Source organism: Centruroides sculpturatus, unplaced genomic scaffold (genome assembly GCF_000671375.1).
Source record: "Centruroides sculpturatus isolate CEXI.00-Female unplaced genomic scaffold, Cexi_2.0 scaffold257, whole genome shotgun sequence".
Taxonomy (NCBI): domain Eukaryota; kingdom Metazoa; phylum Arthropoda; class Arachnida; order Scorpiones; family Buthidae; genus Centruroides; species Centruroides sculpturatus.
This window is the reverse complement of record NW_019384389.1, coordinates 100010-127873: the sequence shown is the minus strand read 5'-3', so window position 1 is coordinate 127873 and position 27864 is coordinate 100010. Positions and strand designations below refer to the sequence as shown.

Below are 27864 nucleotides of genomic sequence, written 5' to 3'. Positions count from 1 at the left end.
ATTTCCGCAACAAAGAAGTAACATAGAAGATGACTAAACATTGATTTTTGCTAGACAATCAATGTAGTTAGGTTGTTGACCATTACATTTGGATTTGTATTTAATTCCATAAAAACATTTATAAACCACCTGCTTTTTGCAGTGTATTGAAATAACTAATAGGTAGTCATTGTGTTTGTCAAACAATTATGAAAATCTAAAGAAAATTTTTTCTTAACTGCTAAGCATTTGTCCTACTGTAAAATTATTCAATAAATCTATGCTGGTTGCAGACATTTTTGATTGTAATGTGCTTAATAATGTTTTATGTGTGGCGGAAGATTAAATTTTTAAGAAGGGGAAGCATAATGCTTTCTCAAACTGTATGATAGATTAAATCTTTCTGTAAATCAGTGGTTCTCAACCTTTCTAAGACTGTGGACAACCATTCTTATACTTTTTATTATGCAGAGAATTAGCATCAATATATTTAAAAATTGATAAGCAATCCAACATTTACTATTCTCAAAAAACAATGAAGCAATAAAATAAACTTTATTGTATTGAATAAAACAATAAATGTGGAATTGTCTACAAATAAAGTAATATGTCATAGTACATTAAAATAAATTTGAAATAATTTTTTATTTTTTTATTTTTTTTCTGTAAACTGTCCCAAGTGTGGAACACTTGGTGACAGTTTGCAGACAACCACATTCCACACATAACATGAGTTGAGAGCCACTGCTCCAAATAAAGGGGGAAGAGGAAATGTTTCTGTAACTATAAAGGCAATTAGCCAATTAATTGTAATGCAAACAGGTAATTTATATATTATATCACATTGGCAATTCCATAAAATTAATAAAAGGTTGACTTATATTTGGGAAAATACAGTATGTATTTTCTAAAATAGAAATTCTGATGAACTACTAGTACTGAAATTTATAATTAAATAAATAAAAATTTTGATTTGTATTTCCAAAATAAAGTATTTGAAATATAAAAATTATTTTATCTTTCATACTGTATATTGAATAAGTTTATCAGACAGCTAAATAAAAAAGTTCCAAACTTTATTCTTTCAATAATCTTTTCTGTAATATTATGGTAGAACCTAGTTCAAAATGTCCCAAAGTAAAATAATTTTTCAAACAAGTTATCATCATCAAATATAAAGAAAGGAATTGTAACTTGTTTTCATCTCAAAAATAAAAACTTGTAAATATGAATTGTAGTAGTTTCTCATTTCAATTTTGTCAATGAATTATAGAGATTGCTTTATATACAATAATAATGAAACTAGTTAATGCAAATAATATGACTAATACCAAAACTATAATGCAAATAAAATTGAAAATGTCTATATATTTTAATTTGCCAAACTGTTTTTAAAATAAATTTTTGAAATTATAATACAAAAAAATGTTCTCACTAACCTTATTCAGACATTGTACTACGTGTGACATGTCTAACCAGGGTCGACCGTCTTCTGTAACTTGATGAAATAAGTAATCCCTGAAAAGTTTAAGCAAATAACGATCCCCAGTTTCAGACCATGTTGGATCCATGCTATACCTAAAAATATAAAGATTAAACTTAATATTTCCATAAATAATATAATAATGGATCAATATGTTGATTTTAATCGTATAGTATAAATAGTTATTAGGAGAAATTGATGCCCGTTTTCAATTGAGAAAAATCTTCAAAAATAAATCAATGACTTTTCAATCAAAGCGAGACTGAATAAAATAAATGACAAGTATCAATTTTGTCATATTTCAGTTATCACAAACGTTAATTATAATGAACTTTTACAATGTTTTCCAGATCATTCCCTATAAGCACGATAAAATTATAATCATTCTTCCATTACAGAAACTATTATTTAAATTAATGATGTGTGAATATCACAAGTATATCTGAAATATACAGGGTATTTTTGAAAAGTCTCTTCAAACTTCAACAGTAAGTTATTAATTTGAATTAAAATGGCTGATGGGATTTTTAAAAATTAAACTACTCGAAGAAACTAAGCCTTCTTTTCGCCATATCCAATTATCAGAAAACAGTAATGGAGATGAACTTTTATTGTAGTCTACATCTCTGCAGAATTATGTAAAATGTATTTTACATAATTCTGCAAAGATAACTTAGTTTCAAGTTTTTAAATTTTTAGTATGTTATTAGGTAATAATAAAAAAAAAATTCCATATAAACTTAGGTTTGAAAAGGCTTCCTTTCAAAATTATAGCATTTTAAAATTAACTGTAACTAGAACATCATGCAACTTTGTTGTGGAGCTGGAAAGAAAATAGCAATCCTTGCATTTGTTAGGTACAAAAGAACAATCTTTGCACCTAATGGTTGCAGATATGCAAACTTTGCACTTGCTACCACAAAAGAGGCCATCATCACACCTGCCAACATAGAAAAGCGATCTAAGATCAAAGCAATCTCTGTCCATTGTTTTGTTCTTGTGTTTCTTTCCTTTTTTGTGCCTATTTTCCATTAGCCGAACACAATACTGTTTTTATTTTTGACCACTAGGCCTAAATTTCATTATGTAGGTTATTGCATCAGAGAACATAAACATTGTCACTTTAATACCTCTGTATATCAAAAACAAAATTATGGACTCATATTTTTACTTTCCCAGCTCTGTTATTTATAACAGAAGGGAAAATATGGCAATTGGTCAAAAATGACTCCTCAGTTTTTACATTTTTAGACTTGGGGACCTTAAAATGTTAAGAAGTGCAAAAAAATTTGGGGTTTTTTCTGTATGTATGGACGTAAGTGTGTGTATGTTTGTGGCACAATTTTGTTCACCTTTGAAGCTTAATAACTCTTGTGCTTTTTGTAGAAAATTTCTGGAATTTTGCAGGGAGGTGTGTTTACTAAAAGATTGATTCTATTAAATTTTGGTGATTAAAGGTCGATGGGGTGGGGGAAATAAAGGAGGACATGTGTCATATTTTGAGTAGGGTCAGACTTAATGATAATTTTACTCGTTTTTAGCATTTACAATTTTTTTTTTTAATAAAACTCATCCCTACCCTCAAAATTAAGCTTTTTGCCATTTCATATTAGTTAAAAATATAAAAAGTTTTTCAAATAAAATATCGTAACAGATGGCACCACCAAATGTTGCCAGGAAAGTTAAGCAACTAACGGATGAATTTTTTAATATTTAAATGGACCCTCATTACATTTTTGGATTCCTCATCTCAACGAATGGAAAATGGCAAAAGTCTTATCAAAATCAGCTGATAAATTTTGAGAATTAACTCAATTCTTTAAATCCATAGGAGTCGTGCTAGTGATTGTGTAACATTGTTTTGTTGCACATGCTCATGCTATGACCTTATATCTCAAAAACAAAGTCATGGATCCCCATGTTTTATTACATACTTGGATTCCTCACCTCAATTAATGGAAAATGGTAAAATTTAATCAAAATCAATTAAACAGATTTTGAGAACAAGCACAATTCCATAAGCCTGAGGTTCTGCTAATGCTCCGCTTCAATTAACAACTTTTATGTAATACAAATTAATAGCAAGCTGTGGTTATAACGACCATGTTTTCAAGTGATATTTTAAGTGTTCTTTAATATGATGAACCATTACTCTAACTCTGAAATGGTGGACATTCACAATACAAGTGAAGTGCAATACCTGTACAGAGAATTTTTCAAACTGCTCTAACTTGAAAAGGAAGAATTTTCAGTTCTATGTTTATATATAATTTTTTCATTTTTATGACACAAAATATGCTGTTAAAGTTTGGCGAGACCTTTCAAAAACATCCTGTATAATTAACAATAATATTCTCCTATCAGAAATCTGTATTTCTAATTATTCAAATATGTCATCACTTCATTCCAGTAATAAAATCGTGGCCATAAATATATTTAATTTCATTAAATTTTTTCATATAGTTGTAGAGATGAGTGGTGGTGACAATGGTGGCTAAACAAAGCAGCTACCGATAATAAGGTTTGAGTGAATTAATAATCAATTAAATAAATAAAAATCAACAATAAAATCAGTTTCGCATAAAGACTGCAATATTCCTTCAGAATAGTTGACTATTTGTGTGTTTTATGAATCTTTACTGAAAAAATATCAAATGTTTGTTTGAAATTCAAAATATCAGAACAGTATCATGGTATTTTATTACAGTACAAAAAAACATAGTAACTGATTGCAATGTACGTATAAATGTGAGAGTATATAGCAGGGATGTAGTCGTAAATGAAAAAGTGGCAGTGTGCTAACTGACACCCTGAATTTCAATTGCCATTGTTGAGAACCCAAGCAAGCATTCTTGGCAATTTAATTATTTGAACAAATATTAAACAGAAAATCATTTACACTCGAGATGACAAATATAACAGAGGAAGTTCCTAAGATTTTCTTTTTGATAACATTTCCTTTGTAAATGACACATTTTCCAGCAAAAACCCACTCATCAAAGGAAATATCAAATTGGAGATTGGAACTATCACCCAGCTCCCTTCAAAAGTTTACCAAATTTAGGCATATGGATGGAGAGGGACAAGACCCCAAATAAAAGGAAAGGTGAAAAAATTATTACAGATAGAGTTTGTCCATTTGTTAATCATGGTGGTGACCCTCCACCATAATGCTCTGCGCCACTATTAGCCTTCTCAGTTTCCCAACTATCCGCTAATCCCTCTTGCTCCACTCGGGTGAGCCTGATCATACTGTCGACAGGTTGTATACATCCAAAAATTTGGACCAGGCTCCACAAACTCTTCCACCTGTACCTAAGAATTCTATTACTACAACTTCCAAGACTCAGCTGGAGATTGCCAGATATTGAAGCAATACTGCAGGTATTTATAACACAATGTGTGTAAGCGCTCTCTCTCTCTCTCTCTGATAGGCACATAAGGTAGAATTAGACTTACATTATTAGTTTATGATTGTATTCACACAATAAGATTTAGTGAAATAAATGTTTAATTGTTAAAAAAGTGCCCAGGGTGTCACCGTGGTATGCCCTGGTATGACTACAATGCTGGTATACACTAAGTTTATGCACGGTTTTGAAATGAATCCCATTATCAGCAATATTTTTTTTATGTTCAACTTACAGTTCCTGACATTAATTACTGATTTTATTATTAAAAATAAATGAGGTATCAACTATTCAGTAATAAATTCAGAAAACTATAAACAAACTTCTTTTTAATTAACTTAATTAGACAATTAAAATAAATTTTAATTGTCTAATTAAGTTTTGTTTAAAAAATTTGCTAATGATTAAAAATTTGCTTAAAAAATTTGCTAAGATATCATATTAAAACATCCTAAAAGTTATTTGAAGATATTTAACAAGATAAATAAACTAAATAATTTTAATTATAGTATCGCAAGTATTTAATTAATATTTACTCTGAACGTTCATTTATTGTTCCCAATTTTACAAGTAGACGAAAAAGTCTTCCATTTTCGACTTCCTAAAAAATAAATATATAATAAAAATACAAAACATTGTACAGTACATTATTTCATACGATGTAATTTCTGCTGTAAAAACACACACGCATATATATATATACACACACACATACATATATACATACACAATATGATTAAATTAATAATCATGTTATAATTATGTAAGATTATATTACTTAATTGATGAAAATGATTTCATCAATTTTAGTAGGAAATATATTATACAATTCTTCTGTGCATTTCGACTTATAAATAATATAATCATACATAAAAATATAAATTTCTAATTATCTAAAACCTCTCAATAAACTATATTAAGCATTAAATCCTTAAAGACTTTAATAAAATTGATCTTCAAAACATATTTAATAGTTTGATTTCTTAATTTTAACAATATGAAAACATTACATTAATTTAAAGTCTTTGAGAATTAAGATTTTTTTTTTACTTTTGTATATTAGAAATGTTTAATGTATTGAAATTCAATGTATGTCATTTGCTTAATTAACAATAATATAATTATTCTGTTAATCAAACGTTTATACTACAAGCTAATAAAAGAAATTCTACAGTGTTACCCTGATTTATGAATACTCCACATACACGAATTTGATGTGATGATTCTAAACATCTAGAACTTACAATTAACAGAATTATATATAAGGTGAAATAAGTTTTAAGATTAAAATATAATGATTATCTATATTTAGAAAAAATATTATCAAGAATTAAACTGATTTACTATTCTTCTTAACTGTGGATATTGAAAATATTTTCATCTACAATATTCTTCAGACAATAATTTTGTATAATGTAAACATTAGTGAGTAATACTGTTCAACCCTTTAGCGACACCGGAAGTACACTTACACTTAAAACAAACCTATTACCGGCATGTATCTTATAAAAATCGTCCCACAAATGTTTTCGAACTTTATGAAGTTCTTCTTCAGATGGAAATGGAATATTTGTGAAAAAATTGAACAGATTTCAAATAAAAAAGTTCACTGAATTCTGCTCTGACGGACATGTGCCATTGTGCATGTGTGTCAATTACTATGGATACTTGCCCAGGAGAAGGTGCCAGGCTGGTGATAGGTTGAGCTCTTCTTTTTGATTGATGCATGTATTTTTATGGCTCATTTTATAAATAGCCATAGCTTCTAACCATTTTATTTGCTCAGGGTGGGGGTGGTTACAATGATTTTAGCTTTGTCAAGCTCTGCCTCTATGTCCTGGCCTGTTGCATAAATACTTAGGGCCATAGTGAGCCTTCAGTGTTGTAGATCAGCTTGGTGTTCTTTTAATCTGGTCTTTAACGAGCACTTAGTAAAACCAATATAGACAACATCTTTTTGCCATCTGTTATCCACTAAAGGGATAGAATATATGCCATACATTCTGTAGAGATCTGGGGGGGGTCTTTCCCATTTTTTAGGATGTCTGCTATGGTGGGGCCTCTTCTATAGATTATTTGTACTTGTTGTTTCTTGGCTATTTCTCCATATATTCCTTTAAGATATGGGTTGAAGGTGACAGGGAGCCTTGTTTGTTCTTTCTGGTTGTTGGTATCCTTTGTCTGTGCTGTGGATGTGCCCCTTTAATGGTGTTGCCTGATTATACTTTGTATTAAGAAAGGATACCCATGCTCCGCTGTGACTTTTTTAAGATAATCCAATTCTGTGTTCATAGCTTGCATTTATTTTATATTTATTTATGCAACAGACCAGGACATAGAGGCAGAGCTCGACAAAGCTAAAATCAACGTAACCACCCCCACCTTGAGCAAATAAAATGGTTAGAAGCTATGGCTATTTATAAAATGAGCCATAAAAATACATGCATCAATCAAAAAGAAGAGCTCAACCTATCACCAGCCTGGCAATTTCTCCTGGATGAGTATCTGTAGTAATTGACACATGCGCACAATGGCGCATGTCCATCAGAACCAGGGCTGTGGAGTCGCGTAAAAATCTACCGACTCCAACTACGACTACAACTTTTCCTTACCCTCCGACTCCGGCTAAAACATCAAAACTCCACGACTCCGACTCCACAGCCCTGGTCAGAGCGGAATTCGGCAAACTTTTTGATTTGAAATCTGTTTGATTTTTTCACAAATATTCCATTTCCATCTGAAGAACAACTTCACAAAGTTTGAAAACGTTTGTGGGACGATTTTTATAAGATACATGCTGGTAATAGGTTTGTTTTAAGTGTAAGTGTAATATTAGTGAGTATATATAAATGTAAAATTTGCAAAAGTTGAAAAGCAAAGAAAGTGCATAATCTAATTATTTATGATCAATAAAGATTATGGAAAAAGTCAACTTGAATCTAAACTGTTTTCTTATTGGGCTACAATTTGAAAAAATTGAAGACAAATTCCCACTGTTATCTGTCCATCTGTCTTTCCTTAATCTCAAGAATGGAGTTAGATGAAATCTGAGAACAGATATGAAAACGTTAGAGGCAGGAGGCCCCGATTAACTACATATGAACTTCCGATGCAAACATAAAGACATGTTATTTCAATTTGAAAGCAGTTAATACATGACTGGCATGACACTATTGTTAAAGGAAAAGCATGATGTACAGAAGCAATCCACTACTAATTTGAGGTGAAGAACATATATTTTAAATTAAATTAATTAAAAATTTCAGCCCAGCATTGTGACAATGTCACAATAAATAATTGTTCCTTTATTAAATGAGTTAATTTCAAATATTATTATTATTTACGTTATTAATGAATTTTCCGAATTTAAAAATTCAAAACTATTGGATAAAAAAATAGATATTACATTAGATAAACAAAACTCTGTGACCTACAACAACAGATTTTAAATGCTGTATTGGTCCAAATATTAGTCAAAGTTTTTACCCACTTTTAAAGGGGGTAAAACAAACATTCTCCATAGCATGCAATGGCAACGGGACAAATGACAAGGACACAAATCTGCCAAGCACCCCTCACACTCACTAACATTTATGCACCATAGACTAAAAAACTAATGCATTACTACAAACTCTGCCTTAACCCATCTTCCAGTTAATAAAAGTTTTATTTAATTTAGATGACTGCCTGGTAAGTTGAACTGATGTTAAAATTCAGTGTGTTGATTGTTCAGCAATGCTAAATGCCAGCCAAGTTGTGACTTGTCATGCTGCAGTCTGCAAACTGTATATGGGAGCTAGATAGATTATAAATAATCTGCTTGAACTACAGCATGTCATCTGTAATATTCTGTAATAATTCATCTGTCAGAGAAGCAAGTGAACTTAATTCAGATTTGCCTGTTACTGAGGAATAATAGCGAAATGCTTAAAAGCTTGTAATTTTCCCATGTTGAAACTGAATAATGCATCAACCTGGACTATAGTTAATTTCTTCTTATTTGAAGAAAAAAACCATATCAGAGAAAGACACAGACATTAACATTTCCATCCAAATCATTTTCAATCTGAAACTTGTTAACTTACTCCTCCAAACTGTACAAAAATTTCTGAAGTGATCATTTGTCTTTAAGTGTTTCTTGAGAAGACAGTTCACGTTGGATTGTTTAACAAGCAAAATGCTTTCCAGTTTTTTTTGTTCAAGTACTTCTATAACCATTGTATCTTTGGCATTAGTCAAAAACAAATCTTTTGCAATTTCCATATACAAAAAAGTTAAAATTAAACTACATGGAATTGTACAATTATGATTTCAGTTGACATTTCCGCAACAAAGAAGTAACATAGAAGATGACTAAACATTGATTTTTGCTAGACAATCAATGTAGTTAGGTTGTTGACCATTACATTTGGATTTGTATTTAATTCCATAAAAACATTTATAAACCACCTGCTTTTTGCAGTGTATTGAAATAACTAATAGGTAGTCATTGCGTTTGTCAAACAATTATGAAAATCTAAAGAAAATTTTTTCTTAACTGCTAAGCATTTGTCCTACTGTAAAATTATTCAATAAATCTATGCTGGTTGCAGACATTTTTGATTGTAATGTGCTTAATAATGTTTTGTGTGTGACGGAAGATTAAATTTTTCAAGAAGGGGAAGGATAATGCTTCTCAAACTGTATGATAGATTAAATCTTTCTGTAAATCAGTGGTTCTCAACCTTTCTAAGACTGTGGACAACCATTCTTATACTTTTTATTATGCAGAGAATTAGCATCAATATATTNCTTTATACATGTGCAAATTATATTATGTTAGTGAAAAGTAATATAATATAATGTAGCAAAAACAATTAAGAGAAATAAATGAAATTGATATGAGTTACAAGGAAACAAGAAATTACTGTAATTCAATAATTCAAACATCTTTTAATTAAACATCAGATAATTATATAAATTAATATTTTTTACTGGATATATTATCATAATTTAATTTGCTTTCTCCTTTCATTTAATTGAAATTTTTTAAATTTAATTGCTAATTGATGTTTTTATTAAACAAATCAATGCTTTGATTGGATAAATTAAAAATTTATTAAGCAATTATTATATTTTTTTTCAAATTACAACTCTAAAATATGTTTTAAGAGGGAAGAAATGTATAATTATAAAAAATATCATTGATATATAGTAAAACCCTGCCAACTTGGACTTTACATAATTTGGACAAATTTTTTCAAAAACTTGTAATTTAAAATTTCTTGACAATAGAAAAATTATAATTAATGAGTGCCTTTGGTATCTGAATGTTTTTGTGATACCACTGTATTCAGCAAGTTACTAAATACTGTATATTGAATAAGTTTATCAGACAGCTAAATAAAAAAGTTCCAAACTTTATTCTTTCAATAATCTTTTCTGTAATATTATGGTAGAACCTAGTTCAAAATGTCCCAAAGTAAAATAATTTTTCAAACAAGTTATCATCATCAAATATAAAGAAAGGAATTGTAACTTGTTTTCATCTCAAAAATAAAAACTTGTAAATATGAATTGTAGTAGTTTCTCATTTCAATTTTGTCAATGAATTATAGAGATTGCTTTATATACGATAATAATGAAACTAGTTAATGCAAATAATATGACTAATAACAAAACTATAATGTGAATAAAATTGAAAATGTCTATATATTTTAATTTGCCAAACTGTTTTTAAAATAAATTTTTGAAATTATAATACAAAAAAATGTTCTCACTAACCTTATTCAGACATTGTACTACGTGTGACATGTCTAACCAGGGTCGACCGTCTTCTGTAACTTGATGAAATAAGTAATCCCTGAAAAGTTTAAGCAAATAACGATCCCCAGTTTCAGACCATGTTGGATCCATGCTATACCTAAAAATATAAAGATTAAACTTAATATTTCCATAAATAATATAATAATGGATCAATATGTTGATTTTAATCGTATAGTATAAATAGTTATTAGGAGAAATTGATGCCCGTTTTCAATTGAGAAAAATCTTCAAAAATAAATTAATGACTTTTCAATCAAAGCGAGACTGAATAAAATAAATGACAAGTATCAATTTTGTCATATTTCAGTTATCACAAACGTTAATTATAATGAACTTTTACAATGTTTTCCAGAGCATTCCCTATAAGCACGATAAAATTATAATCATTCTTCCATTACAGAAACTATTATTTAAATTAATGATGTGTGAATATCACAAGTATATCTGAAATATACAGGGTATTTTTGAAAAGTCTCTTCAAACTTCAACAGTAAGTTATTAATTTGAATTAAAATGGCTGATGGGATTTTTAAAAATTAAACTACTCGAAGAAACTAAGCCTTCTTTTCGCCATATCCAATTATCAGAAAACAGTAATGGAGATGAACTTTTATTGTAGTCTACATCTCTGCAGAATTATGTAAAATGTATTTTACATAATTCTGCAAAGATAACTTAGTTTCAAGTTTTTAAATTTTTAGTATGTTATTAGGTAATAATAAAAAAAAAATTCCATATAAACTTAGGTTTGAAAAGGCTTCCTTTCAAAATTATAGCATTTTAAAATTAACTGTAACTAGAACATCATGCAACTTTGTTGTGGAGCTGGAAAGAAAATAGCAATCCTTGCATTTGTTAGGTACAAAAGAACAATCTTTGCACCTAATGGTTGCAGATATGCAAACTTTGCACTTGCTACCACAAAAGAGGCCATCATCACACCTGCCAACATAGAAAAGCGATCTAAGATCAAAGCAATCTCTGTCCATTGTTTTGTTCTTGTGTTTCTTTCCTTTTTTGTGCCTATTTTCCATTAGCCGAACACAATACTGTTTTTATTTTTGACCACTAGGCCTAAATTTCATTATGTAGGTTATTGCATCAGAGAACATAAACATTGTCACTTTAATACCTCTGTATATCAAAAACAAAATTATGGACTCATATTTTTACTTTCCCAGCTCTGTTATTTATAACAGAAGGGAAAATATGGCAATTGGTCAAAAATGACTCCTCAGTTTTTACATTTTTAGACTTGGGGACCTTAAAATGTTAAGAAGTGCAAAAAAATTTGGGGTTTTTTCTGTATGTATGGACGTAAGTGTGTGTATGTTTGTGGCACAATTTTGTTCACCTTTGAAGCTTAATAACTCTTGTGCTTTTTGTAGAAAATTTCTGGAATTTTGCAGGGAGGTGTGTTTACTAAAAGATTGATTCTATTAAATTTTGGTGATTAAAGGTCGATGGGGTGGGGGAAATAAAGGAGGACATGTGTCATATTTTGAGTAGGGTCAGACTTAATGATAATTTTACTCGTTTTTAGCATTTACAATTTTTTTTTTTAATAAAACTCATCCCTACCCTCAAAATTAAGCTTTTTGCCATTTCATATTAGTTAAAAATATAAAAAGTTTTTCAAATAAAATATCGTAACAGATGGCACCACCAAATGTTGCCAGGAAAGTTAAGCAACTAACGGATGAATTTTTTAATATTTAAATGGACCCTCATTACATTTTTGGATTCCTCATCTCAACGAATGGAAAATGGCAAAAGTCTTATCAAAATCAGCTGATAAATTTTGAGAATTAACTCAATTCTTTAAATCCATAGGAGTCGTGCTAGTGATTGTGTAACATTGTTTTGTTGCACATGCTCATGCTATGACCTTATATCTCAAAAACAAAGTCATGGATCCCCATGTTTTATTACATACTTGGATTCCTCACCTCAATTAATGGAAAATGGTAAAATTTAATCAAAATCAATTGAACAGATTTTGAGAACAAGCACAATTCCATAAGCCTGAGGTTCTGCTAATGCTCCGCTTCAATTAACAACTTTTATGTAATACAAATTAATAGCAAGCTGTGGTTATAACGACCATGTTTTCAAGTGATATTTTAAGTGTTCTTTAATATGATGAACCATTACTCTAACTCTGAAATGGTGGACATTCACAATACAAGTGAAGTGCAATACCTGTACAGAGAATTTTTCAAACTGCTCTAACTTGAAAAGGAAGAATTTTCAGTTCTATGTTTATATATAATTTTTTCATTTTTATGACACAAAATATGCTGTTAAAGTTTGGCGAGACCTTTCAAAAACATCCTGTATAATTAACAATAATATTCTCCTATCAGAAATCTGTATTTCTAATTATTCAAATATGTCATCACTTCATTCCAGTAATAAAATCGTGGCCATAAATATATTTAATTTCATTAAATTTTTTCATATAGTTGTAGAGATGAGTGGTGGTGACAATGGTGGCTAAACAAAGCAGCTACCGATAATAAGGTTTGAGTGAATTAATAATCAATTAAATAAATAAAAATCAACAATAAAATCAGTTTCGCATAAAGACTGCAATATTCCTTCAGAATAGTTGACTATTTGTGTGTTTTATGAATCTTTACTGAAAAAATATCAAATGTTTGTTTGAAATTCAAAATATCAGAACAGTATCATGGTATTTTATTACAGTACAAAAAAACATAGTAACTGATTGCAATGTACGTATAAATGTGAGAGTATATAGCAGGGATGTAGTCGTAAATGAAAAAGTGGCAGTGTGCTAACTGACACCCTGAATTTCAATTGCCATTGTTGAGAACCCAAGCAAGCATTCTTGGCAATTTAATTATTTGAACAAATATTAAACAGAAAATCATTTACACTCGAGATGACAAATATAACAGAGGAAGTTCCTAAGATTTTCTTTTTGATAACATTTCCTTTGTAAATGACACATTTTCCAGCAAAAACCCACTCATCAAAGGAAATATCAAATTGGAGATTGGAACTATCACCCAGCTCCCTTCAAAAGTTTACCAAATTTAGGCATATGGATGGAGAGGGACAAGACCCCAAATAAAAGGAAAGGTGAAAAAATTATTACAGATAGAGTTTGTCCATTTGTTAATCATGGTGGTGACCCTCCACCATAATGCTCTGCGCCACTATTAGCCTTCTCAGTTTCCCAACTATCCGCTAATCCCTCTTGCTCCACTCGGGTGAGCCTGATCATACTGTCGACAGGTTGTATACATCCAAAAATTTGGACCAGGCTCCACAAACTCTTCCACCTGTACCTAAGAATTCTATTACTACAACTTCCAAGACTCAGCTGGAGATTGCCAGATATTGAAGCAATACTGCAGGTATTTATAACACAATGTGTGTAAGCGCTCTCTCTCTCTCTCTCTGATAGGCACATAAGGTAGAATTAGACTTACATTATTAGTTTATGATTGTATTCACACAATAAGATTTAGTGAAATAAATGTTTAATTGTTAAAAAAGTGCCCAGGGTGTCACCGTGGTATGCCCTGGTATGACTACAATGCTGGTATACACTAAGTTTATGCACGGTTTTGAAATGAATCCCATTATCAGCAATATTTTTTTTATGTTCAACTTACAGTTCCTGACATTAATTACTGATTTTATTATTAAAAATAAATGAGGTATCAACTATTCAGTAATAAATTCAGAAAACTATAAACAAACTTCTTTTTAATTAACTTAATTAGACAATTAAAATAAATTTTAATTGTCTAATTAAGTTTTGTTTAAAAAATTTGCTAATGATTAAAAATTTGCTTAAAAAATTTGCTAAGATATCATATTAAAACATCCTAAAAGTTATTTGAAGATATTTAACAAGATAAATAAACTAAATAATTTTAATTATAGTATCGCAAGTATTTAATTAATATTTACTCTGAACGTTCATTTATTGTTCCCAATTTTACAAGTAGACGAAAAAGTCTTCCATTTTCGACTTCCTAAAAAATAAATATATAATAAAAATACAAAACATTGTACAGTACATTATTTCATACGATGTAATTTCTGCTGTAAAAACACACACGCATATATATATATACACACACACATACATATATACATACACAATATGATTAAATTAATAATCATGTTATAATTATGTAAGATTATATTACTTAATTGATGAAAATGATTTCATCAATTTTAGTAGGAAATATATTATACAATTCTTCTGTGCATTTCGACTTATAAATAATATAATCATACATAAAAATATAAATTTCTAATTATCTAAAACCTCTCAATAAACTATATTAAGCATTAAATCCTTAAAGACTTTAATAAAATTGATCTTCAAAACATATTTAATAGTTTGATTTCTTAATTTTAACAATATGAAAACATTACATTAATTTAAAGTCTTTGAGAATTAAGATTTTTTTTTTACTTTTGTATATTAGAAATGTTTAATGTATTGAAATTCAATGTATGTCATTTGCTTAATTAACAATAATATAATTATTCTGTTAATCAAACGTTTATACTACAAGCTAATAAAAGAAATTCTACAGTGTTACCCTGATTTATGAATACTCCACATACACGAATTTGATGTGATGATCTGTTTTATTTTATTCCTCTTCCCCATTCATGAAAATAATGTATTAGCCATTATGATAACTTTGTTAAATTACTTAATGCACTTTTAATATGAGTATCTTAAAAAAATAAAAATAAAGGAGCACTAACACTTTCAACCCAGTTAACAACCATCCTCGAGCGTGGACAGTCGACAGACGAATGCTAGTCTTGGAAGGAAAACAAAGGGGTCAAAGCTTTTTAAAAGGTCGCATTTAAAGGTGTATCAACTAATTAAATACAACAAAGACCAACCAATATTTATGAGAACAAAATATTCTAACTGGGAATGCAATGAGGTTGAAAATACCATGTACTCTGGTCTCATAGCTTGTAGTTTCCAGTCTCCATTTTCTTTATTTCATTTACACTGTATACTTGTTCATTAGAATACAGGTATCCCTTGATTAAACCTCCCATAAAAGGAGGTTTTCAGACATGCAGTATATTCACAAATCAGGATTACACTTTATACACAGAAGTATTCTATGTTATCATTATTTTCAATGTTATGCAATCTTAAATTTTGAAACTTTCCTTTCAAATAGTGTTACAAATTCAATTAAATAACCCTGTAAAGGAGATATGAATTTAATGATTAAATATGAATTTAAAATTTAATAATAGCAATAAACTTAAAAAGTCGAGAAGTGCCCCCCAGTTAATTTCACCTTTGCTAATTCATTTTCGATTACGTCGCTTCGCATTTGTGCAGCATCAAGTTGTGTGTAAAACCTTGCTCCGATCATTGGCATAATGTCGTTTATACTCCGAGCACGTGTCTGAGTCGACAATAAATACCTTTTGACGAAAAAATAAAGTTTTATTATATACATATATGAATTTAAATTAATAATAAATACAAATAACATTTTAAAATTATAATTATTTTTGTGGATGTTCGTCATTTTAGAAGTACTATAATTATTTCTTTTATAGGAAATTCTTTATTGTTTTTCACTGAAAAATAAGTTACAAACATTGTAATATTTATTTTTCAGTTATTTAATTTCTGCCCAAGATTTATCATAAAAAAGGATACAATATATTCTATTTATTCGTTTAAAAATTTTAATGCATTTGTACCACAAAATGCGAATTATAGTTCACATTTTATGGTACAAATAAAAAAATTTTACCACGAAATACAGACAATTCACTATAATTCTTAACTTTCACATTTAAAATCAATATTCTTGATAGTTTAAAGTTTATATAAACATGAAGCATTAAATACTTTCTTAGCAAGATATTACTAATTTGTACAAATGCACGTATCCACACACAGTTTAAATATAAGATTACAAAACTAATCTGTATTCTATACAGTTTTCTTTGTACTGTACTTTTCTAATTTATTCATATTATAACAGATAAACTTAAAAACGAAAGGTTTAACACTTCATATTTACAATTACGATCATCTTATATAGATACGTAAATCATCCACCAATAAATGATTCAAGATTAAACTGTCTATTTTTCTCATTTCAACTTTAAAAATCGAGATCCTGCTATGTTTTTTTGTGCTGTCACCAAGATTAAGTTTATTTAATGTGATTTAATCTCCTAACGTAATATTTTTATAATTTCTGAAAGGATTTAGTGTTGTTATCTAGGCTTTACGATCGTCTCTGAATGATCGTGCATCTTATATGAGCCACACCACTTATTTTTTGGAGTGTAGAATAACTTGCAAGCCAAGCTCCAGTCACTGCTAATGAAAAAAATTACCATTTATAGCTTTTATAAGTTATCATTTATACAATTTAAATACCTAATTAAGTATCTTATAACAAGATATTTTAAAAAAATACATTGTAATTAAGAGTAACAGTGTAGTATATTTAAATTAATGTTATGCAAAAACTGAATGTTCAAAAAAAATACTCTCGACAAAACAATTTAACTTAAGAGAGACGTAAATTCTTTGCCTAACTCAGTTATTTGCATGAAAAAATTATCTGAAATAAAACAAATTTCTGCATGTGTTAAACCATGTTAATTCTTTAATTAAATATCAAAATCGAAACTTGAAAGTAAATATTAGTGGATGATCAGATTTAACTCTTTGCAATTAGAAAAAAAAAATTATAAAGATATAATTGAATAAATTCATTACATACTAATTACAACTTCTAGCTTATTAGCTGATTAATTTTACTCAACAGACAAAAATTATTAAAATGAAGAATAAGCTAAAATATAAACACTCCTCGAACTGCGAGTTGTTATGTAAACTTTAGCAGTATTTTAAATTTATTACTTAGTTATAGGATTAACATTAGGATAAATATACAAGTTTTTGTATAATTTCTTGTCTCGATTTCATTCAAACATAACTCAAAATTTCTAGTACAGTAGAACTCCGACTATCCAAATTCAAGTAATTTGAATAATGGAAAATTCAGATAAATGAATTAACATATAAAAAATGAAATTACAAGATAACAGCACAGTGGTGTACACATATTAGATTTATTTATTCATCGATATGCGAGTAGCATCTTACTGATCATTAGGATCTCTCATCAAATAGGCACCACTGATCATGCAGTTGAACAATCTAAGAGAATTACAGTAGGAGATAAAAAGGAGATTCAGATAAGTGAATGTGCGATCAATCAGAGTTCCACTGTATTCAGTTTTACATAAATGTACTCTTTTCGTGTCTCGACTTAATTTTAAGCTAAAGATTTTATTAGAGTATCAGATGTTAGAATAAACTCCTCCTTTACCAATTTTATTTTTCAGTGTTGTTTCTTAAAAGCTACAAGATAAATCAAATTTAATTCACATAAAAAAATATAACAAGCCAAATTTTTAGATATTTTTAATTTTTTTTTTGGTCAAGAAAATAATGGTTATGTAATTTTCAATGTCCACATTTATAATACTGAGTGACACTGAAATACAAAATAAAAATTAAAAAATTAGATAATCTAGCTTTGTTGCAATTTCTATATTGTGAAACTATGAATTTGGAATAGATTAGTAAGAGATATGTTGAATATATGAGTACAAATAGAATGAAAAAAAAAAAAAAATAATAATAATAATGAAAGTGATACGAGAGTTATCTAGAATTTATATTATACTGAAAATTCATCTTAAATTGGTTGAAAATAAAATGCAAAGTCTATTTAATGGTATATTTAGTAGTAAAACACTCCAAAAACATCTAAAAAATTGCATTGACTATTTAATATCTAAGGTTTTCAGTCATATTTAACAGACCTTTCTGGAATGTTTTAAACTTTTTGTTCTATTTGAACACAGTTGTCATTCATTTGTAAGTTTATCCTGAAGAAAGTCTTAAATATGGCTGAAATGTTACAGATCAAAGTGGTTAATGCAATTTTTAAGGTATTTTTGGAATGTTTTACTATTCAGCATTGCATTTTTCAGTAGTTGAACTAAATAGTATTTATATACTGTAAGGAACCAAGTCTGAGCTTTATTTTTATTTTACTTTTATTTTGCTTTCATTATATTTTGTTTGGGGCTTATGTTTAGTTAAGACGNCACAGCCTGCAAGGTCCTAATACACAGCCCTTGGAAATTTCGGCAACGTGATTTTATTTTCCATTTTACATCTTGTGCCATCACTTAATCCTAATATTTGTGACAGAGATTGTTCAACCTAAACTTGACCAGTAAAATCACAAGAATAAACTAGCATATGGTATGTTATTTTTATACCAGGTGTGCTAGCAGTTATATAGTACGTTGGTTCTAAAATCACAATAAATTAAAAATGAGCAATTATTTATTGTGGCATTGTCACAATGTTGGGTGACAATTTCTAATCATATTTTAAATTTATTTCATTTAAAATACAGGCTCTCTACATCAAATTAGTACTATAGTGTCTTGCTCCTGTACATCATACTTCTCCTGTTAACAATGGAGTCAAGCTGGTCATCTATCTAATTCCTTTCAGGGGAAAAGTTTTGAATTAAAGTAACGTGATTTCTGGTTTGCATTGGAAGTTCTTATATAGTTAATCGGGGTCTTGAATTCCATTTATCTAACATCAACCTTGAGATTAAGGAAATATGGACTGACAGACAGACAACAGTGGGAACAATTTAATACAAAAACTAATTGATAAACTACATTATTAAGTGAAAGTAATTCATTTGCTTTAAATGAAATTAGTAAGGTTTTAATAAGCAATGAACAGCCCAAACCAAACAACTGATTCTCTTGTCAGTAAGTTAATCGACATAGGGTCCAGTCTTTAGTCTGTGTGAGAAAAACATCTCTGGTGCTATTATAAATCCCATCCAAAACCTGATAGATATAAAGAAAGAGTTGGCAGCAAAAAAATGCTATGTCAAAACATATACTGCTTATTCCATGACTTATGGGGTCACTGACTGATCCTATAGAAGAGGCAGTGTCTGACAAAGAATAAGAGAATAAGGTTTTAATAATAAATTAATAAAGATCAAGGATCAAATGTCACAAGTTTTGACTTAAAACATCAAACTCCACACAAGTAGTTGAAATAATTCAAAATAAAAGTGAGGATTGATGATTAAAACAAAATTTGGTTCTAGTAGGGAAGCATGAAATAACAACAGTATGACGAGTTTCTTTTACACTCTTATTTATTAATATTTATTTAGCAAGTGCAATGAAAAATTACTAAATACTATAAAAATATTCACTAACATGTAAAATTATATCATCATCATGTAATGTAATAAATATAATAAAATAGAAATATTAATATTTAATATAAATTATAAAAATATTCACTGCCTAATTTTAAGTAGAAAAATACATGCCAGTTAATTTTGTTTCAAATTAATTTAAGTCGTTACTCAAAAACATAAATTTACAAAAATTTCAGAGTATATGAAAAATAAAAAACAAAAAATAAATAAAAACTGCCAAATATTTAAAAAAAAATTCTTTAATATCTTTACAAATGAATTTAGTATAGTTAATATCGCCTTAGAGTTTCATCGTCACATAATTAATATGTTAAAAAAAAGATAAAGTAATAACGATCGTCATTAAAATCTGTAGAAACAAATTCAAACCTCGTTTAAGGAGCCAAACTTTTATTTTGAGAAATGTTTTCGGAGCCGTATTCGGTCCAGCTTCGGCTTTAACATCAAACAAAAGATCGAATTATAATTTATAATCAGAATTAAATAATTATCGATTAAAATTTATCATTTTCAAAGTACGATAAAGGATTAATTAAACAAACAAAATTAACAATCGTAGATCTCCTCTTATTTCTCAACTATATTCTTCTGCTTGGAGACTATATGAATGTTTTTCTATAGTTAAAATTTAAGAAAGATATTCATTTGGTCTCCAAGAAAGCAAAAAGATGTAGAGATTAAAAGTTTTGGATATGTAAACTTGTTAATACGGAGTCTTCTTCCAAAAAAAATGCCCACCATTTTAAATTATTGTAATATTCCAAGACCACTGTAACATACACTAAAGCATTAGAAAACTGTCTAAGTTTTGCATTTGCTCATTACAATTTCTCAGTGTGCACACTTCATTCACATGGCTAACATCCAACCAGACACTCAAATTCTTCCTATACTTGCTAAGGCATATCCATTGCTACTCCTCCCACAGCAGCCATGTTTCCATAGCTCCTCAGCTCTTGCCGATTACTCACATTGACGAGCAATTCCGACATTACAAATGGCACTTCCTAGAGGCAGTAGACAATAAGATGTTCAAAAACTGATGGGAAATGAAACTCAAACAGCTACTCTGTCGATCAGTGTATGTTGCGTACTTCTTGGATAATTATTAACATAATTAAGGTAGTTTAAAATGGTAGCATTTGTTTCGAAAGAACCTGGGTAGCTAATTCTAGTTGGCAATATATAAAACACGATATTAAAAAAAATATATTAAGCTTACAAATCAACGTAGCAAAAACTGAAAATTGAAGCTAAAAATAAAAGCATTATTTGAAGTAAGAAATATTAAATAATTGGAAAAAAACAATAACAACTTTCTATTAAAAAAATTATCAAAAATCATTACCGCATTTCGGCGNTTAACTCAATTCTTTAAATCCATAGGAGTCGTGCTAGTGATTGTGTAACATTGTTTTGTTGCACATGCTCATGCTATGACCTTATATCTCAAAAACAAAGTCATGGATCCCCATGTTTTATTACATACTTGGATTCCTCACCTCAATTAATGGAAAATGGTAAAATTTAATCAAAATCAATTGAACAGATTTTGAGAACAAGCACAATTCCATAAGCCTGAGGTTCTGCTAATGCTCCGCTTCAATTAACAACTTTTATGTAATACAAATTAATAGCAAGCTGTGGTTATAACGACCATGTTTTCAAGTGATATTTTAAGTGTTCTTTAATATGATGAACCATTACTCTAACTCTGAAATGGTGGACATTCACAATACAAGTGAAGTGCAATACCTGTACAGAGAATTTTTCAAACTGCTCTAACTTGAAAAGGAAGAATTTTCAGTTCTATGTTTATATATAATTTTTTCATTTTTATGACACAAAATATGCTGTTAAAGTTTGGCGAGACCTTTCAAAAACATCCTGTATAATTAACAATAATATTCTCCTATCAGAAATCTGTATTTCTAATTATTCAAATATGTCATCACTTCATTCCAGTAATAAAATCGTGGCCATAAATATATTTAATTTCATTAAATTTTTTCATATAGTTGTAGAGATGAGTGGTGGTGACAATGGTGGCTAAACAAAGCAGCTACCGATAATAAGGTTTGAGTGAATTAATAATCAATTAAATAAATAAAAATCAACAATAAAATCAGTTTCGCATAAAGACTGCAATATTCCTTCAGAATAGTTGACTATTTGTGTGTTTTATGAATCTTTACTGAAAAAATATCAAATGTTTGTTTGAAATTCAAAATATCAGAACAGTATCATGGTATTTTATTACAGTACAAAAAAACATAGTAACTGATTGCAATGTACGTATAAATGTGAGAGTATATAGCAGGGATGTAGTCGTAAATGAAAAAGTGGCAGTGTGCTAACTGACACCCTGAATTTCAATTGCCATTGTTGAGAACCCAAGCAAGCATTCTTGGCAATTTAATTATTTGAACAAATATTAAACAGAAAATCATTTACACTCGAGATGACAAATATAACAGAGGAAGTTCCTAAGATTTTCTTTTTGATAACATTTCCTTTGTAAATGACACATTTTCCAGCAAAAACCCACTCATCAAAGGAAATATCAAATTGGAGATTGGAACTATCACCCAGCTCCCTTCAAAAGTTTACCAAATTTAGGCATATGGATGGAGAGGGACAAGACCCCAAATAAAAGGAAAGGTGAAAAAATTATTACAGATAGAGTTTGTCCATTTGTTAATCATGGTGGTGACCCTCCACCATAATGCTCTGCGCCACTATTAGCCTTCTCAGTTTCCCAACTATCCGCTAATCCCTCTTGCTCCACTCGGGTGAGCCTGATCATACTGTCGACAGGTTGTATACATCCAAAAATTTGGACCAGGCTCCACAAACTCTTCCACCTGTACCTAAGAATTCTATTACTACAACTTCCAAGACTCAGCTGGAGATTGCCAGATATTGAAGCAATACTGCAGGTATTTATAACACAATGTGTGTAAGCGCTCTCTCTCTCTCTCTCTGATAGGCACATAAGGTAGAATTAGACTTACATTATTAGTTTATGATTGTATTCACACAATAAGATTTAGTGAAATAAATGTTTAATTGTTAAAAAAGTGCCCAGGGTGTCACCGTGGTATGCCCTGGTATGACTACAATGCTGGTATACACTAAGTTTATGCACGGTTTTGAAATGAATCCCATTATCAGCAATATTTTTTTTATGTTCAACTTACAGTTCCTGACATTAATTACTGATTTTATTATTAAAAATAAATGAGGTATCAACTATTCAGTAATAAATTCAGAAAACTATAAACAAACTTCTTTTTAATTAACTTAATTAGACAATTAAAATAAATTTTAATTGTCTAATTAAGTTTTGTTTAAAAAATTTGCTAATGATTAAAAATTTGCTTAAAAAATTTGCTAAGATATCATATTAAAACATCCTAAAAGTTATTTGAAGATATTTAACAAGATAAATAAACTAAATAATTTTAATTATAGTATCGCAAGTATTTAATTAATATTTACTCTGAACGTTCATTTATTGTTCCCAATTTTACAAGTAGACGAAAAAGTCTTCCATTTTCGACTTCCTAAAAAATAAATATATAATAAAAATACAAAACATTGTACAGTACATTATTTCATACGATGTAATTTCTGCTGTAAAAACACACACGCATATATATATATACACACACACATACATATATACATACACAATATGATTAAATTAATAATCATGTTATAATTATGTAAGATTATATTACTTAATTGATGAAAATGATTTCATCAATTTTAGTAGGAAATATATTATACAATTCTTCTGTGCATTTCGACTTATAAATAATATAATCATACATAAAAATATAAATTTCTAATTATCTAAAACCTCTCAATAAACTATATTAAGCATTAAATCCTTAAAGACTTTAATAAAATTGATCTTCAAAACATATTTAATAGTTTGATTTCTTAATTTTAACAATATGAAAACATTACATTAATTTAAAGTCTTTGAGAATTAAGATTTTTTTTTTACTTTTGTATATTAGAAATGTTTAATGTATTGAAATTCAATGTATGTCATTTGCTTAATTAACAATAATATAATTATTCTGTTAATCAAACGTTTATACTACAAGCTAATAAAAGAAATTCTACAGTGTTACCCTGATTTATGAATACTCCACATACACGAATTTGATGTGATGATCTGTTTTATTTTATTCCTCTTCCCCATTCATGAAAATAATGTATTAGCCATTATGATAACTTTGTTAAATTACTTAATGCACTTTTAATATGAGTATCTTAAAAAAATAAAAATAAAGGAGCACTAACACTTTCAACCCAGTTAACAACCATCCTCGAGCGTGGACAGTCGACAGACGAATGCTAGTCTTGGAAGGAAAACAAAGGGGTCAAAGCTTTTTAAAAGGTCGCATTTAAAGGTGTATCAACTAATTAAATACAACAAAGACCAACCAATATTTATGAGAACAAAATATTCTAACTGGGAATGCAATGAGGTTGAAAATACCATGTACTCTGGTCTCATAGCTTGTAGTTTCCAGTCTCCATTTTCTTTATTTCATTTACACTGTATACTTGTTCATTAGAATACAGGTATCCCTTGATTAAACCTCCCATAAAAGGAGGTTTTCAGACATGCAGTATATTCACAAATCAGGATTACACTTTATACACAGAAGTATTCTATGTTATCATTATTTTCAATGTTATGCAATCTTAAATTTTGAAACTTTCCTTTCAAATAGTGTTACAAATTCAATTAAATAACCCTGTAAAGGAGATATGAATTTAATGATTAAATATGAATTTAAAATTTAATAATAGCAATAAACTTAAAAAGTCGAGAAGTGCCCCCCAGTTAATTTCACCTTTGCTAATTCATTTTCGATTACGTCGCTTCGCATTTGTGCAGCATCAAGTTGTGTGTAAAACCTTGCTCCGATCATTGGCATAATGTCGTTTATACTCCGAGCACGTGTCTGAGTCGACAATAAATACCTTTTGACGAAAAAATAAAGTTTTATTATATACATATATGAATTTAAATTAATAATAAATACAAATAACATTTTAAAATTATAATTATTTTTGTGGATGTTCGTCATTTTAGAAGTACTATAATTATTTCTTTTATAGGAAATTCTTTATTGTTTTTCACTGAAAAATAAGTTACAAACATTGTAATATTTATTTTTCAGTTATTTAATTTCTGCCCAAGATTTATCATAAAAAAGGATACAATATATTCTATTTATTCGTTTAAAAATTTTAATGCATTTGTACCACAAAATGCGAATTATAGTTCACATTTTATGGTACAAATAAAAAAATTTTACCACGAAATACAGACAATTCACTATAATTCTTAACTTTCACATTTAAAATCAATATTCTTGATAGTTTAAAGTTTATATAAACATGAAGCATTAAATACTTTCTTAGCAAGATATTACTAATTTGTACAAATGCACGTATCCACACACAGTTTAAATATAAGATTACAAAACTAATCTGTATTCTATACAGTTTTCTTTGTACTGTACTTTTCTAATTTATTCATATTATAACAGATAAACTTAAAAACGAAAGGTTTAACACTTCATATTTACAATTACGATCATCTTATATAGATACGTAAATCATCCACCAATAAATGATTCAAGATTAAACTGTCTATTTTTCTCATTTCAACTTTAAAAATCGAGATCCTGCTATGTTTTTTTGTGCTGTCACCAAGATTAAGTTTATTTAATGTGATTTAATCTCCTAACGTAATATTTTTATAATTTCTGAAAGGATTTAGTGTTGTTATCTAGGCTTTACGATCGTCTCTGAATGATCGTGCATCTTATATGAGCCACACCACTTATTTTTTGGAGTGTAGAATAACTTGCAAGCCAAGCTCCAGTCACTGCTAATGAAAAAAATTACCATTTATAGCTTTTATAAGTTATCATTTATACAATTTAAATACCTAATTAAGTATCTTATAACAAGATATTTTAAAAAAATACATTGTAATTAAGAGTAACAGTGTAGTATATTTAAATTAATGTTATGCAAAAACTGAATGTTCAAAAAAAATACTCTCGACAAAACAATTTAACTTAAGAGAGACGTAAATTCTTTGCCTAACTCAGTTATTTGCATGAAAAAATTATCTGAAATAAAACAAATTTCTGCATGTGTTAAACCATGTTAATTCTTTAATTAAATATCAAAATCGAAACTTGAAAGTAAATATTAGTGGATGATCAGATTTAACTCTTTGCAATTAGAAAAAAAAAATTATAAAGATATAATTGAATAAATTCATTACATACTAATTACAACTTCTAGCTTATTAGCTGATTAATTTTACTCAACAGACAAAAATTATTAAAATGAAGAATAAGCTAAAATATAAACACTCCTCGAACTGCGAGTTGTTATGTAAACTTTAGCAGTATTTTAAATTTATTACTTAGTTATAGGATTAACATTAGGATAAATATACAAGTTTTTGTATAATTTCTTGTCTCGATTTCATTCAAACATAACTCAAAATTTCTAGTACAGTAGAACTCCGACTATCCAAATTCAAGTAATTTGAATAATGGAAAATTCAGATAAATGAATTAACATATAAAAAATGAAATTACAAGATAACAGCACAGTGGTGTACACATATTAGATTTATTTATTCATCGATATGCGAGTAGCATCTTACTGATCATTAGGATCTCTCATCAAATAGGCACCACTGATCATGCAGTTGAACAATCTAAGAGAATTACAGTAGGAGATAAAAAGGAGATTCAGATAAGTGAATGTGCGATCAATCAGAGTTCCACTGTATTCAGTTTTACATAAATGTACTCTTTTCGTGTCTCGACTTAATTTTAAGCTAAAGATTTTATTAGAGTATCAGATGTTAGAATAAACTCCTCCTTTACCAATTTTATTTTTCAGTGTTGTTTCTTAAAAGCTACAAGATAAATCAAATTTAATTCACATAAAAAAATATAACAAGCCAAATTTTTAGATATTTTTAATTTTTTTTTTGGTCAAGAAAATAATGGTTATGTAATTTTCAATGTCCACATTTATAATACTGAGTGACACTGAAATACAAAATAAAAATTAAAAAATTAGATAATCTAGCTTTGTTGCAATTTCTATATTGTGAAACTATGAATTTGGAATAGATTAGTAAGAGATATGTTGAATATATGAGTACAAATAGAATGAAAAAAAAAAAAAAATAATAATAATAATAATGAAAGTGATACGAGAGTTATCTAGAATTTATATTATACTGAAAATTCATCTTAAATTGGTTGAAAATAAAATGCAAAGTCTATTTAATGGTATATTTAGTAGTAAAACACTCCAAAAACATCTAAAAAATTGCATTGACTATTTAATATCTAAGGTTTTCAGTCATATTTAACAGACCTTTCTGGAATGTTTTAAACTTTTTGTTCTATTTGAACACAGTTGTCATTCATTTGTAAGTTTATCCTGAAGAAAGTCTTAAATATGGCTGAAATGTTACAGATCAAAGTGGTTAATGCAATTTTTAAGGTATTTTTGGAATGTTTTACTATTCAGCATTGCATTTTTCAGTAGTTGAACTAAATAGTATTTATATACTGTAAGGAACCAAGTCTGAGCTTTATTTTTATTTTACTTTTATTTTGCTTTCATTATATTTTGTTTGGGGCTTATGTTTAGTTAAGACGAAGGTTTCCTCACCATTCACCTTAGTAACTTAAAAATAGAAGAAAAACCAACTCACCGACGAAAGAAAAGCGCCGTAGAAAAACTCGCGCACACTTGCACTTCCCAAGCGGAAAAA

At 28.6% G+C, this 27864-nt stretch overlaps 1 protein-coding gene across 1 annotated transcript in view; it reads right to left on the bottom strand.

The window, feature by feature from the left end:
- LOC111618178 (PAN2-PAN3 deadenylation complex subunit pan3-like) overlaps positions 1 to 27864 on the bottom strand; it is a 133325-nt gene that overhangs the window by 6028 nt on the left and 99433 nt on the right. The window contains exons 16-18 of the mRNA XM_023359642.1: positions 24893 to 25022; positions 23517 to 23581; positions 10636 to 10774 (exon numbers count right to left, since the gene is read on the bottom strand). Coding sequence (XP_023215410.1) covers positions 10636 to 10774; positions 23517 to 23581; positions 24893 to 25022 — 334 coding nt within the window. The remainder of the gene's footprint in view (positions 1 to 10635; positions 10775 to 23516; positions 23582 to 24892; positions 25023 to 27864) is intronic.